The sequence below is a fragment of the Miniopterus schreibersii genome (assembly GCF_964146895.1).
Source record: "Miniopterus schreibersii genome assembly, chromosome: 6".
Taxonomy (NCBI): domain Eukaryota; kingdom Metazoa; phylum Chordata; class Mammalia; order Chiroptera; family Miniopteridae; genus Miniopterus; species Miniopterus schreibersii.
This window is the reverse complement of record NC_138107.1, coordinates 21,004,359-21,017,682: the sequence shown is the minus strand read 5'-3', so window position 1 is coordinate 21,017,682 and position 13,324 is coordinate 21,004,359. Positions and strand designations below refer to the sequence as shown.

The following is a 13,324-nucleotide window of genomic DNA, read 5'->3' as shown; positions in this document are numbered from 1 at the left end:
GGCCTGAGCGGGCACACCATGAATAGATACACAACAATCAAGCAGCTCGGGGATGGAACCTACGGTTCCGTCCTGCTGGGAAAAAGCATCGAGTCTGGGGAACTGATTGCTATTAAAAAGTAAGTTTTCTCCTTCACTCTCATGAATGCATCCCCAACTATCCATTGTCAACAGCATTTTAACTCTGCCCTCTCCATTCCTTGTTTTTGAAAATTTTGAAAAGGGGAGTGCATGGGAAGCATGGAGAAAAACCTTAGACATTGACTTCTGTGGGTTAGATGATTGTCGACTCTGGAATGCTCATGTTCAAGGTCTTAAACATTCCCATTTTGGATTTGCTACTTTGCATATAGCATTAGTACCTTTTCAACTTGTTTTCTCCTCTTGTGAGGTAATAACGAGCAGTTTAATAAATATTATTTCATAGGAAAGGAAACTGAAACTCTGAGAAATTAAGTGACTTAATTTGGGTCATTTACACATGTGGTGATCTGGTGACTACTGTCCTGTTCCCCCGACCCCACTTGCCTTTGCATTATAAGTTCAGACTCATTGTATTAGTTATCTGTTGCTGTGTAAAAGTTGACCCCAAGAATGAGTGGTTTAAAACAACCATTTCACAGTTCTAGTGGCTCAGGAGTCTGGGCCTGGCATAGTTGAATTCTCTGCTTTAGGGTCTCTCGTGAGGCTGCAGTCAAGGTATTGGCCAATGCTGGGGTCTCATCTAAAGCGGGATTGGGGAAGGATCTAGTTCCAAGCTCACTCACACGATTGTGGGCAGCATTCAGTACTGCCTGGGTTGACGGACTGAGGGCCTCGGTTCCTGGCTGGCTTTTGACTGGAGCCTGCCCTGAGTTCCTTGTCACATGGGCCTCTCCAAACAGCAGCTCACAACACAGCAACTTCATCAAGACATGGAGCAAAGAAGGCAATGAGAGTCTTCCACCAAGGTGGAAGTCACATCTTTTTGTGTTTTTTAAAACTAATTACGAAAGTGACATCCTCTCAAATTGCTATATTCTATTGGTTAGAAGCAAGTCATTGAAGGAGAGCAGGTTATACCAGGTTGTGAGTACCAGGAGATGGGGGGGTCTTTGGAGGCCTTTTTGTAGAGTGTCTGCCACACCCATTTATATTCAGTTGCTTTCTCAGCATCTCCATTCGGTCAGATGTCCTGTAGACACTTCAAATTCATCATATCTAAACCTAAACTTATATCCCACATATTCTGCTTTTGCTCTCAACCTGCTTCTTCTCTAGTATTCCCTATCTTGATAAATGACACTACTCTCCCCTCAAAACCTGGGAGTCTTCCTGACTTCCCTTTATATGCTCTGTCATTGGTCATCTAGTCCTGACAACTCTACTCAATATTTATCTGATCCGCCTACTTCTCTGTGTTCCACTGCTAACCTCCCTGTCAACCCATTATCACTTACCACCTCTACTCCTGGAATAATTTCTTCTGTAGGGTCCCTGGCTTCCATTCTTACCCCCATCCATTCCAGTTCGAAGGGGTTATTTTAAACTAATGAATCTAATTGTCTAAAACCATTTGTGACAAATATTCTTTGTGTCCCTGCTGCCCTATCTTACCTTTTTGTCCCACCTGACTTAAGTGCACTATGGTGTACAGTGTCCTACCCACCAGCAGCATCCCACCGCTGGTACACGCAGGAGACTCTCAACCAGCATGCCCTCTACACAGTCAGTTCCTGAGAAGGTTCCCAGCAGGACTAAGCCCCAGTTGCCCACCTTGGCATCAGCTCAGGAATGCACCCTTAATGGATTTCCTACCTCTCTGTTCCCAGTTTCTCTGCTCCTTGTTTTGACAGGCTTCCTAGAATCGCCTCCCAAATAAACTACCTGCACCTGAGTCCTTGCCTTGGGGTCTGCTTTCAGGGGAACTCAAACTAAGACAGCTTTCAGTGTCTTCCTACCAGTTTTAGGATCAAGCCTCTAATTTTTAACATGACCTACAAATAGCTGCCTCATTCAGCCCCCGCCTGTTTTCTTCAGCCGTATCTCCTGTCACTGCCCCTTGCCGACTTTGTTCTGGCCTCTCTGGTCTTTCAGCTTCTTGAACTCACCAGATACCTTTCTGCCCCAAGCCTTCACATGATATTCCCTCTTCCACCTTCCTACCAGACTCAGTTCTGCTCATCCTTCAGGTTTTGGTTGAAATATCACCTCCCTAGGGGAATGTTTCAGACTACATTGGATCGCCTTGAGGTCCACTCCCACAATGCCCTATGCCTCTCCTTCCTGGCACTTAGTACAGAAAGTGATGAATTACCTGCCTTTCTGCTACAGTGTCAGTCCTGTGAGGGATGTCTCTCTCATCATTGTATCTCCAGTGCCTGACAAAGCCCCTGCTGCATAGGAGGGGCTAAGTAATATTTGGGGCATGAATGAAAGAATTGATCACTCCACCAGGAGACAATGTGACATCAAGGGTAGAGTGTCAGAGTGAGGTGTCAGAAGTTTGTCTGTTCTTAGCCAGCCATGAGACTTTGGGAAATCGAGTTACTTCTCTGTTCCTTAGTTTCCCCACCTGTCCCATCTGTTTCACAGAGCAGCTGTAAGATTCAGATGAGACAATGTGATTCAAATGTAATGGAAGAGAGAACCTTGACACCTGGGTTTCTGGTTAGCTAATAGGCTTCTCTTTCTCACCCACAAGCTCCAAACCAGGGATTGGAAAACTTTTTCTGTAATGAGCCAGACAGTAAATATTTCAGACTTTGCAGTCCATATGGTCCCTGTCACAACTCAGCTCTGCCGTTGTTGTGGTGTGAAAGCAGTCAGAGACCATGTATAGATGAATGAGTGTGGCTGTATGCCAACAAAACTTCATATATGGAAACTGACATTCAATTTCAGATAATTTTCACATGTCACAACATATTCTTCTTTTGATTTTTTTAAAATCCCAACTATTTAAAAATATAAATGCCATCTTAGCTTATGAGCTTTACAGAAACTGATGGGGAGTGGAGTTGCCCCTAGGACATAGCTTGCCAACCTCTGTATTGGCGTGTCTAGAACCATGTTGTCTAACATGGTAGCAAGTATCCATCTGTGGTATTGAAATGTAAATTTAACTAAGAATTCAGTTCCTATGTTGAACTAGCCACATTCCAAGTGCTCAGTGGCCACATGTGTCTAGCAGTGACCATCCTAGACAGGCAGAACATTTCCAGTGAAACAGAAAGTTCTATTGGACAGCCCTGGTTTAGATAAAATAAGAATGAGGGGCTCCCTCCAGGGCAAGGTTAGCTGATTAGTGATAGAGCAGGATAGCAGCCCAGGCCTCTCTGTACTACACTGCACCACCTTGCTGGAAAATTTGGTGACATAGGATTGATTGCCAGATTTTAAAATAAATGCTGTTTTGGATAGTATAATATTTGATAGAAATGAAAACCGGTTTTAAGCACGATTCATTAGGTTCAGAATGAAAACATTAAAAAAAAAGTTCAGCCTGTGACTGGGAGTAAGCATACTATTTGTTTCTCTCTTCTCTTTTAGAATGAAAAGGAAGTTTTATTCCTGGGAGGAATGCATGAACCTTCGGGAGGTTAAGGTATGTATTAATGTTTCTCTCTCTCTTTCTCTTTCTCTCTCCTTCCTTCCCTCCCCCCCTTTCCCTTCCTCTCTCTGAAATCAATAAAGACATCTTAAAAAAAATTTACCACCTTACCAATTTTTAAAAAAGATTTTTTATTGATTTTTAGAGAGAGGAAGAGAGAGGGAGAGACAAAGAGAAACATAGATGTGATAGCAAAACATTAATTGGCTGCCTCCTGCATGCCCCCTTCTGGGGATCAAGCCTACAACCTGGGCATGTGCCCCGACCAGGATGTGCATGGTACTACACCCAGCCAACTGAGCCACACTGGCCCAGGTACCACTTTAACCAATTTTTAAGTGTATATAGTTCTATGATATTAAATATATTCCTATTGTTTTACAACCACATCACCATCTATCTCTAGAACTCTTTTCATGCAAAATGGAAGTCTGTACCCATTAAACAGTAACCCCCGATAACCCCTTATACCTAGCCCCTAGCAACCACCATTCTACTTTCTGTCTTTATGAATTTGACTACTCTTAATATCTCATATAAGTGAAATCGTATAGTGCAGGCAGACCTCGTTTTATTGTGCTTCACTTATTGTGCTTCACAGATGTTGCATTTTGTACAATTGAAGGCAGGACACTCCAACTCACTTCATTGCAATATTCACTCATTAAGGTAGTTTAGAACCAAACCTGCAGTATCTCCAAGGTATGCCTGTGTTATCTTTTTGTGACTGGCTTATTTCACTTAGCACAATGTCTTCAAGGTTCATCCAGTTGTAGCATGTGTTAGAATTTCCTTCTTTTTTAAGGCTGAATCATATTTCACTGTATGAATATACCATATTTTGCTTATCCACTCATCTGTAGATGGACATGAGTTGCTCTCACCTTTTGGCTCTGGTGAACCTTCCCATTTCTTTAAACTCTTTCTTTCCAGTGGCTCCTTCTCTTCAATCTCTAAATGTGCCTGCCATTTTCTCTAATCAGCCTTAGCCCTCTCTCCCCTTGAGCTCCCACCCCTTTCCTTTCCTTACCTTCCAACCAACTCCTGTTGCCATCATTTCCCACCTACCATTGACTTTACACTGACTTGAGTCAGACATCTCTCTCTGCTATGGAAGCTGCTCCCTTAAAGTCACCAGTAGCCAAGTCCAGGATGATTTTCTCAGGTGCTTTCTTGTCTGCTGTTGACCACTTCTTCTCCTCTCCTAGGGCTGTGTGACTGCTTTTTCTTAGCTGTCCTACCTCTTTCTTGTCTTTCACCAATTTTTCTATGGTTCACCCCTTAAATATTGGCGATTTCTCGCATTCTGTTCTTAGCATTTTTTTCTTTGTTCTGACTCTACTGGGCAATTTCATTCAACCCCCTTGCTTCAACAGTCTCATCAAATCTTTTCGCTTTCCTATGCATTAGACCAGGGATTAATAAATGGCCCACATTGCATTTTTGTAAGTAAAATTTTGTTGGAACACAGCCATGTCTGTTTGTTTGCATATTGTTTGTGGCTGACTTCATGCTACAATGACAAAGTTGAGTAGTTGCGGCAGAGACCATATGGTAGCCTAGAGAACCTAAAATATTTACTGCCTCTCCCTTTGGAGAAAAGTTTGCCCACCCCTGCTGCAGGCTCCTATATCTAGCTGCTCAGTGGATATCATTGCCTGAATTTTCTAGAATGTCTGCATCCCCCAGTGCTGTTCATATTTGCTCCCCCTTCTGTTAATGATCATTTACCCAGAAACCACAGCTCCTTGCAGGTGGCTTGTGTGATCCCACTTTCCACACATCTCATCCACCCTGTGTGCTGCCGGAATGATCTCCTTGACATTCAACTGCTCCATACACTGTCTACTGTTTCATCCCCACAAGTGCCTGAAGTGGAAGGTGTTAGTATCTTGAGTTTTCTCATGAGAACAGCTGAGGCCAGACTGAGTAACTTGCTTGAGGTAAACACAGCTCGAAGCCACAAAGTTTGGTTTCAAACCCAGGTTTGTGTGAAGGCTTCAGTGGGTATCCATCTAGCATCCAAACAGTGTCTTCCCTGCCCACTTCTCTTTAAAGTCTTCCAGATGAGCTTTAGAACCCAACTGGGGCAATTTTTATTTCTCAGACAGAGAATGCCAGTCCATTCTCACGCCCTTGCCTGTGAGGTCTCCCCTCCCGACACACCCCTTCCCTCTCACTGAGTTGTCTAGGTGTTACTGTTCCTTAAAATCAAATTCAAATGATACTCACTGACTAAGAGTTTAGTAATTACTCCCTCTTGAAGCATCTCTGATGTTCCTTGTCTCTGTCATTAATACAATCTTCTTCATTGTTTTACATATATTTTGTTCTCTCTTCCAAATTAGGTTGCTCGCCTCTGAAGGGCAGACACTGTGTCTTATGCCCAGGGTATTTTTGGGGGCCCAGTACATTGTACAGCAGGTTCTCAAATAATGTCCTTTCATTCAACGTCTTTTCGTTATAACATTGATCTCAATTAGCCTATGACACGATTGGTTTCTTTACACATTGTTTCACTGTAGTTCCAAGAACCTATTGATGACGTTAAGTGAAGACTTACTGTAGTTTTGTTAATAATTAAGAAGCTTCATGCATGGGGATAAATGGTCCCTACTTGGATTGCTCACCCAGGTTTAATCTGCTTCTCTGCATTGATACAGCTGTCCTGCCTCTTCCTCTCCTTTGTAGACCTCTTCGGAGCCAAAAATAAGATGCCTTCTTCCTGGAAACATATCTCTGTAAAATGAGTCACATGAAGTTCTCCACACAAAATTAATTCTTTTTATATTAAACTAATACAGGCTTTAACTTGCTCATGAGCCTCACTTAGAAACCAGAGCTGCGAGCCACTCTTTGCCTTGGGGACAGCGAAAGGTACCCTACTCCTTGCCTAGAATTCTCTTCTTGAAAATTTTAAAAATTTACTTCATTTTCCTCTGAACAAATTTGCTGCTCACCCACTGACATCTCAGCTATTGTGTGGGTTGCATCCTAAAGAAACCAGCAGAAAAGATAGCTGCAGGCCACGGGATTCCAGTGAATGCTACTTACAAGTTAAGCAATATTTGTTTTTGTTACTCATGGAGAACCAGGAATCCAACACAACTGAAAGAAGTAATCAGCCCAGTGGGGTCATTCTAGAAGGATCTGTCCATTTGGACAAAACAGCTGAGTATTTCCTGCCAGAGACACGTGTTGGCAGGAGCTCGCCTTTCAGGGAAGAGGCTCCAGAGAGTCTTATTTGTTCTCACTCGCTGGCATAGTCCTCTCTCTTCCCAGCTGCTTGAAATAACTCGATCATATTGCACATTCCCAAGCTGCGATCCCTGGGGTGCCTTATTACTGAGTGTCCTTCCAGATTCGGATGTCAGCGTTAGCATTTTCATCTTCAGGCATTGCGCGTGTCTATAAAAGGGATGCTCTTTCCAGGACATTCAGAGATAAAGAGGGCTTTGCAGTGTGTTATTATTGGACCCGATTCTCTGGGAGGAAGAGGCTTTTTGAATGACAGGGCTCATCCCACTGACCAGAGTGACCCTGGAAGGAGCCAGTCTATAAAATTCTAGTCATCTAGTGAGCAGAGCAGCAGTTGGGTATCGCTGGTTGTCACACGTGAACAGGATTGCTGCTCACCATCGACAGAACTAATGAGGCAAGAAAAAATGGTTTGCACGTGGCCGCACTCACGTGGATGTTCCCGGGAGAGGAAAACTGCATATACGCGAGGTGGAATAATACGGTCATGCAGCGTTTTATGAGTCACCCTCTTGTTGCTTGTGCCTGACTTGTATTGCCTTTGCTGTTCCTGGAAGTAGAGATATTTCTCCCATATCACTTCAGAGTCTTTCCAGAGGTTTCTCTTCCTTCCCCCTCTCCTTCAGGACTCACAGCATAGACACCCTTGAACTGGATGGAAGTTGACAGAATCAAGCTATTGGCCTCTCTTTGAACAATTTCTTGTTCCTAATGTCTGCAGACTGTTAACTGGGGATCTTGCCCCAAAGCAGCTGCCTTTTCCAACACAGGCATACCCCAGACATATTGTGGGTTCAGTTCCAGATCACCGCAATAAAGCAAGTTCTAATCTTTTTGCTGGTGGAGACTCTTCACTTCCATTTGTAAAAACTGCAACATCTGTGAAGCACAGTACAGTGAAGCTTGACAAAACGAGCGTGCCTGCACTCAAAAGCTCAGATCTTCCCATTGATGCCCGTCTCCACTTCCCAGGCATGAATTCTATTATCTGGATGGAATGCGCCTAAGTTAGCCCTGGCCCACTGCCTGGTACTGGTGGCACAAGAAATACCAGTTAAGGTCAAGCATTTACCTTCCAGTCAGTTAATCAAGATAGTTTTTTCATGTAAAGTTGTTATCGATTTCATAGAAATGACATTTATGAAATTGTTAATATATGAATTATGGTATTGCTGTGGTTTTAGAATTAGGTATTTCTTCCTAAGTCTACATGGGATTACTTTTTCAACAATAGATTCTCCTTAAGTTTTTGTTTTTCTTCCTCGCTTTTCAGTCTTTAAAGAAGCTCAACCATGCCAATATAGTAAAATTGAAAGAAGTTATCAGGGAAAACGATCATCTTTATTTTATCTTTGAGTACATGAAGGAAAATCTTTACCAGCTCATTAAAGAAAGGTATGGCTTGTTTTTCATGATCTTAGAAATAAATATTGCAAAGTGGATGTGTTTTCTTTCTGCTTTTGCTTTTTTCAGTCAGGTTCCTTAGGCTTTGCTGTTTGAAGCTGCCCATCAGATGAGGGGCCCGACCCTCATTCCTACTTGGGAGGCCTTGTGGCAGCTTCATAGAAGCTAGTTTCAGTGAAGCTGTTTTCATGTTTTAATGGGTTACTCATCCAAAGAAGCTCAGATATTTGACAGATATTCTGCGGTTCTCCGTTCCCACAGGCACATGTGGGCAGAGCAACTACAAGTCAGGGGTGTAACAATTTCATTCATTTTGAGATCTCCATCGAAAACCTCTGGGTTTATTTCAGTTCCTTTCTTGCCACACTGTACAGGGGCTTGCGCTCTGAGCAGAAGAGACTGATAAAAAATTACCTGCTATGGTACTATGAACCTTAAAAGTGAACCATAGGACCTCTTGGGCACATTTTCTTGGTGGCAGATGAAAGCCATTCACGGCCTCCCTCTGAGCGATTTCAGTAAACAAGTATTGTCTTCATTGTCAATAAGAGCAATGAAGCTGCATGGTTTCCCCAACCGGGAGGGGGAAATGTTATTATCTCCTACATGCCATAAAGCCTCAAATTTTCCCCATTAAAATCTTAAAAAGTATTAGCTTATATTATGGAGAGAGGAGATTTTTAAATGCTACATTAGAAGAAATTTTGTTGGGGGGTTTACTATAAAATATTTCATCATTGCTTCTTTGTAACACAACTGAATATATGTGGTGTGTATAAGGTGGCCCTCTTGTATGGATAAATGGTTATTTTTCTTTGCTATTTATTATAAAAGAATCTGGTCAAATTAGCATGTGAGCAAATGTTTTCATAAGTTCTTACTATATAACCCAAACAAATCCCTTTTTCATCTGTAAATCTGGACTTATAACTTTCTGCCCCCTCTGCTCCATACAGAAATAAGTTGTTTCCTGAGTCTGCTGTAAGGAACATCATGTTTCAGATACTGCAAGGACTTGCATTTATTCACAAACATGGTAGGTGATTTGGATTAATGTTGTCATCAGGTGGATGTAGGGAGCATCACTGTCTTTTGTAGTTGATTCCCAGAAAAGGTTGGAGAGCCCAGCTGGGCGTAGCTCAGCGGTTGAGCATAGAACTAGGATCTAGGAGATCAGGGTTCGATTCCTGGCCAGGGCACATGCCCGGGTTGCAGGCTCGATCAATGACTCTCATCATTGATGTTTCTGTCTCTCTTTCTCCCTCTCCTTTCCTCTTTCTGAAATCAATAAAGATACACTTAAAAAAAAAAGAAAAAAGAAAAGAAAAGGTTGGAGAGTTGAGAGGCTGGCAGTGGATTTTGGAATATGTTATCTCCATTACCTGATTTCTGAATACCCTTCATTCTTTCTCATGTCTGCGTATTCTTATTCTTTAGGCTTTAACATTAAGCATGTTAGTTATAGATCTAAAATTATTCATGCCCATTAACTGGTGTATTAATGAGAAACCTAAAACAAGAATTCAGAGAAGTTTCACATTATGTTTAACCCACTCACTAACACTGATCTCATTTTCTCAATGTATTTATATTTCAGTTTGTTCAAAGGGGTTCAAAAATAGTCGAACAAAATTTATGCAATGCAGGAAAATAAAATGAATGAAGAATTAGCAACGAAAGAAAAAGGCAAAGGCAAAACAAGCTATGGCTGTAACCAGGGGTGAGGTTAATCCGCAAAATGCATATCAGCATGCTTTACTCAGGTAGAAGAAGCAGGCCACAGATTCATTCTGAGCTTGTTTTCTGACAGTGCAGAATGTGAAACGTCACTGATTACTACCTATATAGTTTCCCCGAGGTAAAACAGTCCATTTGCCCAAGAGAAGCAGAGCTATTCTTGGTACTGAGACCAGAGAGGTTCTCTTATGTGTCCTTATAGAGGGGACAGTGTGTAATGTGACTTCATGGGAAACCCAGTGACAGGTTACATGGGGAAGTTTCATGTCATATCCCTCAATATAGGCCAGTTATATCACCTGCTCAGAGAAAACAGCTACTGCGGCCCAGGATAATTCACTTTAGGGATCGCCTGGTTAGGAAAGATTTAGAGTATCTAGAAGAATGGATGACTCTATACCCTTCAGGAAATCATCTACCACTATTATTCTTTTTATCTGAGCTTTTGAAAAATATCGAGTAGTAATGAATTTGAGGTTATATTTAACAGCAAGTACCTGGGACATTATTAGTCTTTGTTACTAACTGGACGCAACCCACCTGAGGTTGGATCGATACCTTCTAGTGAATAAGAGCTATGAGATAGGTTCAGCAGTAGAGCCAGGAGGCGCCTCAGGAGGTCATTTGAAGTCACTTTAATATATATGCAGATGGGTAAAGCAGCCGATCTTGCACTGGCAGCAATCCACTCACTCCCAGTCTAAGGATATCGTTGCCATTGCAAATATTGTACCAACAAATGAGTTTCATTGCCCAGTAAGGAAACTGGATGGAAACCCTTTGATAATACAGTCAGTTCAGATTTGACACAAATTGGTAGTGAGTAGAAAAGACATCTTGCCACAGCCTGTGACACCGTCTATCTGGGATTGTTCCCAGCCTGTTTTTTAAACCCTAAGTAGCCTCTCACAGTTAGAGACTAAATGAAAGGCAAACTACAGACAGAGGCTATCTGTGCAAATCCTTGTCAGCCTCAGGCACATGCTGAGTAAACAGCAAGAAATTGAAAGATTGAGTCAAACTGTGAACCAATACTAGTAAAAGAAGTTTTTAGTAAAGGCGTGTCCAATTCTGCTGACGGTGATACAGCTAGCACTTTAGCCTGTAGTCACCAGAACGCACAAGGGGTGGTGTGAGTTTGCAAAACACAAAAACCTTATAGTAAGACATTAGGGACAAACAGGGAGAAAAGAGTCACTTACTAGACTTAAGAGCCCAGGAAAATAGAAATGAGAAGAAATCAAAGAGATTCTCAAAAGAGAAAGGTCAACTAGAATATTTTCAAGTAGGGACCAGTCATAGCATCTAAGTTGCTTGGGCTACTTGCTCAGTGCTGGAAACTGAATGGGACCTAAAAGAAAGTTAATATTCTTTGGCTTTCTCTTCTTTTGCTATTGTCATGAGACTCAGATATTTGTTGCCAGAAAGAGCATGTAGCCTTCTATCCACGTCTCTACCTAACCCATCAAATGAATACACACATGTACCCTTGTACATGTGCATCCACGTCGACATGTACACGTATCCACATGTGCATGTATCTACATATACACTCCTCCCCCATCCACACGTACACACACACAAATGCACATATATGTGTGCACACACAATACATATTTGTGTCCAATAATTTAGCATCCGTATACTATTGTGTCAAAATGGCTTTTTGGAACTCTGCACTGTCAGTGGCCTTAGCCGCTCCGGTTGTATGTGGGACGCTCAGTTTATTGGGAAGGTCAGACCACCTTTACTTTATGACCCCAGCACCAGTGCTATTAACAGAACTTCTTGACACTTTCCCCAGCTGTTAAGTGCCCAGTTCTAGTTATAACTTACTAACATTTCCTCTGTCACTTTATTTCCATGCCAGTTTCTCAAGTAGAAAAGATAGGTGGTATCTGTTCCTTCCAAAGAGGTTTAGAGAGGTTTAAAGACCTGCCAAAGGCTCCGCTGTAGTAAGGTGGTAGAGCAGAGATTAGCTCAGATACTTGTGTCCATTTGCTCCGCTTCACTAGAAAAACCTGTCCTCAAAGCTATCAAGAGAGTAAGAGGTTAAGAAAATAGCCAAAATAACCGTATCGATATTAATTTTACAGGTCCTACCTCATTTTCATTGATAAAGAATTTGGGGAAACTTTTTCATGTTATTTATATGGTATTGACTTGACTTTGGTTAGGCGCACATGTAACTCCATATTATTTCTTTTCTCCAGTAATGGAAGAACAATAAGCTAAAGCACATCACAGATCTGCCTTAGCTTCAGGCTCCTCCCTGTCTTCGTTCTCACTGTGAGAGGCGCTCTGCCCCCGGGGAGTGGGCTCCTCCGAGAGGGGAGCGCAGCACTGCGGGTAGTTGCTATGGCCATGGTCCATGTCGCTGAGCACTTTCCCCGCACAGGGACTAAAAACGCCATCCTGCTTGGGGCCGACTGAGCAGTGTCAGAGCACATGTGCTTTGAGGGAATTAAATAATTAATGCACGCTGTGTTTTATCTTTAACCTGCTCTTACAAATATTCGGCTCACACCTATCCATGCCCATAATCAGAAGTGCATTAGGTGGCTTGGGGAACAGTGTTTTGCCCCTAGAAGTGGTTCTCTGCTTCTGTGTGTCAGCACTGTCTTCGTGCACATGGCCCTGAGTCAGCCCTTGGCCTGTGTGTTGCTGTTTTCATGGCTCTCTTTGTAAAAACATTGTAGGTTTAAGTTCAGTAATATCTGTGAAATTATACCTTCCATCTCAGGAAGGTGTGCTGTATAAATTCATAGTGTTTAAATACTCTCTGGTTATTTCCATATATTCGTATCAGGCTCATCATTAACAGAATGTGCAGAGGGAAGAAAGACGCCTTTGTGGCTTGATGGTTTCCTTGCCTCAGGGTTCTTAGTGAAAAGTAAGCCCAACACATTTTCTGCCAGGATGAAAGAGAAAATCCCTCTGGTATTCGACTGACGTGGGATACCCTGAAATTAAACTGAAGGGCTGCTCTGGAATTATGAAAGCCAAACAGTTTTGAACAGGAAGGTTCTTATGTTAGAAGCAGTTGGCTGTTGCGTGACCCCTGAATGACCCAGCTGTAAGGGTTTGCACTGTGAATCGGAAGTGCAGAGGGAGAAGTGGACTCTTGTTACAAGTCCCCATGCACACATCACAGAATGACCCTGCCAGGAATCAGATCAGAGCTTAGCTCCACCTCCACACAGGTGGAGGGCCACAGCACTAGCCTCACGAGCCTTGATTCTTACCTGCAAAAATGGAGCCGTGTCTGCCTGTCCACTTTACCAGGTTGTTGGCAAGAGAAAATGCGAGGACTCATACCACTAATAACAAGCT

At 42.5% G+C, this 13,324-nt stretch overlaps 1 protein-coding gene across 1 annotated transcript in view; it reads left to right on the top strand.

Moving 5' to 3' along the window:
- Window positions 1–18: 18 nt before the first annotated feature.
- Window positions 19–13,324, top strand: part of CILK1 (ciliogenesis associated kinase 1) — a gene marked incomplete at its 5' end in the record, with an annotated part of 34,110 nt that continues 20,804 nt past the window's right edge. The window contains 4 exons of the mRNA XM_081139836.1: window positions 19–119; window positions 3,532–3,586; window positions 8,124–8,245; window positions 9,211–9,290. Coding sequence (XP_080995962.1) covers window positions 19–119; window positions 3,532–3,586; window positions 8,124–8,245; window positions 9,211–9,290 — 358 coding nt within the window. The remainder of the gene's footprint in view (window positions 120–3,531; window positions 3,587–8,123; window positions 8,246–9,210; window positions 9,291–13,324) is intronic.